A 7,072-nucleotide genomic window follows, 5' to 3' on the forward strand; every position below is an offset into this window, starting at 1 on the left:
GGTAGCCCCATTCTCAATATGATGACACTGAAGCAAAAGAGATTTATTAGGTGGCTCAAAGTCACATAGTCAGCGGTGAAGCTGGGATTGTGGCAGAGGCAGTGAGGCTCCAGAGTCTGTCTCCAAGGATGTCTTGGATCGTAAATAGGTACCCCCTGAATGAGAAACTCATGTTCATTATTTGCTCAGTGTAATAATCAAATCTCATTTGCTACTGGCTAACCTTTTTTAAGTAGCAGTGATAATATTGTTTTCTAAGTGTAAAAATATGAGAAATGAAAGTAATGTTAGCAGAGTGGAATAAAGTAAGGGTGGAGAATAGTGTCATCGATATCTTGATTGGACTAGATTCCGAGATTGTCTAGTTGAGTTCCATTATTTTCCAAGGAGCTAACTGAGATAGTCTTATAATTACACTTAGAAAATGACTCTTCCATTGAGCTTGGAATTTTCTCTCAAGTATTCCTCTTTTAGAAATCACACATTGAATCTCTCTTTTTGAGCACTCATAGTATTTAAATAGGATTGTAAATAAAACCATGTCACGCTGTTATTTATCTCTCTTTTCAGTGTCTTTTTTAATCCTCCCTCATCACCTGGCTAACACCAATAGTTGTGAAAATTAATATTAAGTGCTAGAGTGGTAGCTGGTGACAGCCAAGAATTAGTTTAATTCAGTTCAAAATCAATTGCCCAAAGGCAGCATTATGTAAAAGTGTGTTAAATATTGTAGTACAAGTAAAGAGAATTAGAGACCAAAAATGTTAATTAATTATGTAGTTAGTCCAATCTCTTGATATTTAATGAGAGATTCATGAAGACAGAAAAGCCTTTGGAGTATAAAGGATGAAAGGTATGATAGTGGACTTCCATAGTATTTTGTAAGATATTTCAGAAGAGGTTACCTTTCTTTCAATGCAGATCATATTGTAAAGATACCACAACTACAAAATTCAGAAGACTGACTCTAGGCTAATTTATTTATTTATAGTTTATTGTCACCATCAGAGAGTAAGCACTTTGTGAGCAGGAACACAGTCCCTGATGTTTGTGCCATGATGTAACATCTTGTAAAGAGAGTTACATAATATGTGAATGATTGTTGAGCTCTTAACTATTTTTCTCTATAGAATATCTGTTAAGACTTAGAGATAGAACTTTTTACCTATTTGGCCCCAAAGAAAATCATCTGGGGAGAAATGGATTTTTTTTGCAGTTTTTGGCCAGGGCTGGGTTTGAACCCACCACCTCCAGCATATGGGGCCAGCGCCCTACTCCTTTGAGCCAAGGTGCTGTCCGAGAAATGGAATTGTTAAGGAAAAGTCTATTGTGAGCTTGAGAAGAGGAACTCCTTAGATACACATGTAGTATATACTGTGGGTAAACCACTGTTGAAGATAAGAAAAAGATGTGCTCCAAGACACTGTGGATATGTTCACAGCCCTGTTCACAATTTCATTCCAGGTCCTATTGCCCTGAGCTTTCAGCTCTGATACAAACCTTACAGACGAGTAAATGGGAGAGAGTAACAATGTCACCGAATTTGTCCTCCTGGGACTTACTGAAGATCCTGATGGGCAAAAAGCATTACTGGTGATGTTTTTATTCATGTATGTTGTGACAATGGTGGGCAACCTGCTCATCATGGTCACTATTATCAAGAGCCCCTCCTTAGGCTCCCCAATGTACTTCTTCCTGGCCTTCCTGTCACTCATGGATGCTGCTTATTCCTCTGCCATTTCACCAAAATTGATTGTAGACTTACTCTGTGATAAAAAGACAATTTCCTTTCCAGCCTGCATGGGCCAGCTCTTTATAGAACACTTATTTGGTGGAGCTGAGGTCTTCCTTCTGGTGGTGATGGCCTATGATCGCTATGTGGCCATCTGTAAGCCTCTGCACTATTTGACTATCATGAATAGACGAGTTTGCATCCTTCTGTTGGTGGTGGCCTGGGCTGGAGGTTTTGTGCACTCTATGGTTCAAATTGCCTTTGTGTACAGTCTCCCCTTCTGTGGGCCTTATGTCATGGACCACTTCATCTGTGACATGTACCCATTATTGGAACTTGCATGTGCAGACACCTACTTTATAGGTCTCACTGTGGTTGCCAATGGTGGAGCAATCTGCATGGTGGTCTTTATCCTTCTCCTCATCTCCTATGGAGTCATTCTAAGATCCCTTAAGACTTACAGTCAGGAAGGGAGGCATAAGGCCCTGTCTACCTGTAGCTCCCATATCATCGTGGTGGTCCTGTTTTTTGTTCCCTGTATTTTCATGTATGTTAGACCTGTGTTCAACCTTCCTATTGATAAATTCATGACTGTATTTTATACAGTTATCACTCCCATGTTGAATCCTTTAATATACACCTTGAGAAATTCAGAGATGAAAAACGCTATGGAAAAACTCTGGTATAAAAAGTTAAATGTGAATGGAATAAGAATGTCTTTTGCACTGGCCACGTTTGTGACCAGTAATAAAGCAATGCACAGATGATGAATTCTAACAAAACACTGTATAGTCAATTCAACTGATTCTCTAGGGATGATTCTTTTCATTTTTACAAAGACATTGGAAAAGTGGAATTAATTACCTTTTGGGGTTAAGATCAATCTACCTGAGGAATTCTGCAGGATGAATGAAAGATATGCAAATTCAAGTAAAAATAAAACTAAGGTCATCTTGTAACTGTATTTTTCTTAGTTTATATTGAAATGGCACTTAGAAGAAAGTGGTTTATTCATTTTAAAGGAGGAAACCAGGTGTTTTTGAAAATTTACTATCACTCATTCATGAGAAAGGAATTTGGCCAATACTTAGAACAAATCTCTAGGGCCCAAAGAGTGAATTTTAAGTTTTAATGTTCACTATGTTTTCAGCAAAGCAACTTTCTTTAGTTGTATTATGCATTTTTTCTTATGATTACTTCTGTTTCTCAGGCCAATGTCCATGGATTTCCAGTTCAGGACACTTGGTTGGCAGATGATATTGTTAGTTAAAGACACTATCAGTGGACAATTTGGTTGGAGGAAATGTGGATGATGAAGAAACGGATTCTAGTTCTTGATTATGAGATAGATACTGCACTTTCTTATATTTTTGTGATTTTCTTCAGTATTTATGTGCACTTTTGGCATTCGTAGAAGAACATGTAAAACTTCTTACCTTGTGTTCATGAATCTGTAGATATGGGTAAAGAAATGTGTTGTTTTGCACAAGCAATGTGTTTCCTAATTCAATTTTAATACTTTTACTTATAGACTTAAAATTGATTTGTGTGGTATAGTTTTTATTTTCCATTTTCTAAAAAAATAAGTTTTTTCTAATTAGCAGCCATCTTGAAATATCACAAATCAGAAAGAACATAGAATTGCTTTCATTGTAATATGCAACATCATCTATGCTTTGTTATACTTTATAATTAAGAAAATAAATTTTATCCTTGTTATGTCTTTGCCTAAAGGTATATCCCAATGCTAAACTTATCCTTTACAATATACCATTCAGACTTTCCTCTTCCTTAACCTTTGTTAAAATTATATTATATGGTACATAATTTCTGAATTTTAATTTTGTCTATGATGTCAACTTTCTAAAACTTGATAATGATGCTGCATGCAACTTTAGTCTCATCATTTCTCCTGTTGTGTATTATTCCATGTGCGAATATTCTCAAACATAACATAGTCATTTGTGTTGTTTCCAGGTCGGTTCCCCCTGCCCCACATAGTATTGCTATGGACACTCCGATAGTAATTCTTTTGTGTTTAGGTAGAATGTTTATATATTCACTTTTATAGATGGTTTAGTTTTTCCTAATACTGTGTTTTAAGTGACATATGTACCAGCAAGGCATACCAATTCCATTCCTCTGTATCTTGCCAATAGCTGATTTGGTGAAATGTCTGATACTTTGCTAATGTAGTGGCTTTAAGGCAGTGGGTTCAGAGGTGGAGCAAGACAGAAGACCAGAAGGATTGTTCAGCTGAGCACTCCTAGAACAACTGGGGAATAAGAGAGAACCCAGCCATACCTGGCGTGGGGACCTTACATGGAGTCCTAGCTCAGAGAACATGTGAGGTGGTAAGCTGGACACAGTGTGTGATCTGAAATGGTGGAAATATGATGCATTAGGCCAGTGACTATGACTCACCAGGATCAGCTGATCTACCCATGGAGGTCCATGATGTGAAGAATCCTCTCTGGAGTTTTCAATTTGTGAGGGAAGCTGCACATTTAGTAGAAAGCTTGGAAGAGTGAGTGGATTCTAACAGTATACAACAATCAGATTTGAATACTGGATGGAGTGGATTTGCAATTCTTTTGGTAGCTGGTGAGACAGCCATATGGGGAAAGTCTTGCTGGCTGAGGGCTGCCATTGTGGGATGTTGTGAAGTTTCAACAGAGGCCTAAAGGATGGTTGTCTTAATTCCCCCTGCCAGGATTAGAATATCAGTCTTGGGACAGGCTGAGGGACTCCTGCACCTCATACAAACTGGTCCCAAGGGGCACTGTGAGACCTGCCCCTAATGGATTTTGGAGAGTTTTAAGATACTAACCCAGTGGGGTCTGAATGCTGAGGAAACAATCAGGCCATCATTGAGGGCAACAAGTTAGGAATAAGAACCACAGAGGTTGTTGGTTGTATTCTCTGTCTTCTAAAAAACACATAGTGCCCACCTGGTGTCCTGGCAACGTATTGTAACATGTATACTCCTATTAAAGTTGGTCCCTTCTGTTATATATAATTTTCTTTTAGTATTTTTATTTTTTTCCCACTTTTTAAAATTCTTTTTTTCCCTCATCTTTTTACTATTGGTGAGGTTGCTGTAATTTTTGGCCATTTGAGCTTTTTTTGTTTTGTTTTTGTTAATTTGGTTGGTTCAGATCTTAACTTCCATTTTTACTTTCATTAAGAGCAAGGACTCCTGTATTTTTGTTTTTATTTTTATTTTTTGCAGTTTTTGGCCAAGGCTGGGTTTGAACCCTCCACCTCTGGCACGTGGGGCTGGTGCCCCACCCTTTTGAGCCATAGGCACCGCCCTGTATTTTTGGTGATAAAGAAGAGTTTGGCTATGCTCAGGCTGGTAAGCAGCTCCTGATTTCAAGGAACCCACCCAGCCCAGCCACTCAAAATTCTTGAATTATAGGCATGGCTTTAACACCATGCCAATCAATACACTTCTTCTATCACTCTTATTTGTCTCCTCCTGTCCTCATTCTCTCCTATTCTTCAATTTTTTTCTTTCATCCCCTTCCCTTTTTTCCCCTTCTTTTCTCTTTCCTACTTTTTTCTTCCTTCATTCTTTCCCCCTTCTTTCTCCCTGCTTGTGCTGTACCCTTCTCTTCCTTTTCACCTAAGCCTTGAGAGAAGGTAATTTAAAGCAAAGGAAAAAGTGACAAGGGAAAGGAAGTGAAAAGGGAGGACAAGGAGGTGAACAAGAAGAAAGCACACAAAAGGAGGAAGTAACAGAAAAATTCGGGCAACATTAAAAACCAAAACAGAGCAACTCCCCCAAGGGACCATGAAGCAGCTACTGTAGAAGACTCCACCTATGGAGAATTAATGGATTTGACAGAAAGGGAATTTAAAATATGGATAATAAAGTCAATAAAAATAATGGATAAGAGAATGGGTAGAATGAACCAAAAGTCACATGAGAGAGACATAGACTATAGAAAAGATATGGTGGACCTTAAGGAAATGAAGGAGACAATCAGAAAATGTAAAGATTCAGTGGAAAAGAATCAAAAATATATTAGATCATGGAGAAGAAAGAACAACAGAGCCAGAGGATAAAGTGCTCAAGTTAACCCAGGTAGTCAAAGTGGCAGAAAAGAAGAGAGAGAAAGCAGAACAGGCACATAGAGTACGTTGAGATTCTATGAAGTGTTCAAACATATGATTAATAGGGATCCCTGAAGGGAAAGAAGATTGGCCCAAAGGAATGGAAGTCCTACTGGAGACTATAATAAATGAAAACTTCCCAAGTATTACTAAAGATCCCAAGACATTCCTTTCAGATAGATATCAAACCCTGGGTAATCTCCACTGAAACAGGGCTTCTCCAAGACATACTGTAATGAATGAAAAAGTTATGCACTCAGCCATGAGTAAGTGCCAACTAACCTACAGAGGCAAAGCCATTAGGATGACAGCAGACTTTTGAACTGAAACTTTCCAAGTAAGAAGAGAATGGTCATCCACTTTCAACATCCTTACATGAAACAATTTTCAGACCAGAATTCCATATCCTGAAAAACTAAGCTTCAAAATTGATGGAGAAATAAAATCTTTTGTGAATATGCAGACACTGTGGATCTTCACCACAAGAAAAGCACTACAGGAAATACTTAGACCTATTCTCAACACTGATTATCACAATGGACCACAGGCAAAGTAAACACCCAGAAGCTTCAGGCCAAACACTTGGTAAACTATTCTTTAGTTGCCATGGAGATTGGGGCCTGTCTTACTGATTTAGTTGCCCTCAGTCAGTGCGTGGTTGTTGTGAGCATTCACTCCCTGCAGGGTTTGGGTCTTAAAGCTGTCCCTGGAATCCTTAAGAGACATGTTTCACAGTGCCCCCTGACAATAATTCCTAAGGGTGTGGGAGTTGCTCTTTCTTTGTCTTCTCCCATATTTTGTTATTTTTGAGTGCCAGACTTTACATATAAAAATCTGCAAGACAATTTAAGACTTTTTACAATGTTCTTTAAGAGAAGATTCCCTGTATTTCTATGTGGCAGCTAGGATTAGCGAAGTAAAGAATCCAGAGAGCTTAGAGCAATGAAGAAATGAGATGAATCAAGATGGGTTTGAGTGCCTTTGAGGACTACTCTATTTGCTATTCTCCTCTGCTCTCAAAATTGTCGCAAATGAAAGCCTGGCTATTTAAAAAGACTCCTATCCTAGGTAGACCTTAGATTTCACTTGTGAAGGAAGAATACAAGTTCCTCACCACTGGCTTTAGTGTTTGATAGAACTTCTTTTTTTTTTTGATACAGTCTTACTCCGTGGCTCTCCAGTTGAGTTCTATGGCATCATAGCTCACAGCAAGCTCAAATT

General features: G+C 38.3%; 1 protein-coding gene across 1 annotated transcript; it reads left to right on the forward strand.

Annotated features, from left to right (window-relative positions):
• The first annotated feature begins 1,515 nt into the window (after positions 1 to 1,515).
• LOC100946337 (olfactory receptor 4A5-like) lies at positions 1,516 to 2,499 on the forward strand. The gene has a single exon (XM_003781318.1). The coding sequence runs from the start codon at positions 1,516 to 1,518 to the stop codon at positions 2,497 to 2,499; it is 984 nt and encodes a 327-aa protein (XP_003781366.1).
• Positions 2,500 to 7,072: the final 4,573 nt, after the last annotated feature.

This window comes from Otolemur garnettii, unplaced genomic scaffold, assembly GCF_000181295.1.
Source record: "Otolemur garnettii isolate 467f Iridium unplaced genomic scaffold, OtoGar3 scaffold00001, whole genome shotgun sequence".
Lineage (NCBI taxonomy): Eukaryota > Metazoa > Chordata > Mammalia > Primates > Galagidae > Otolemur > Otolemur garnettii.

Coding starts and splice junctions, on each gene's coding strand:
- LOC100946337 (XM_003781318.1), top strand. CDS start 1,516: ATGGGAGAGAGTAACAATGTCACCGAATTTGTCCTCCTGGGACTTACT.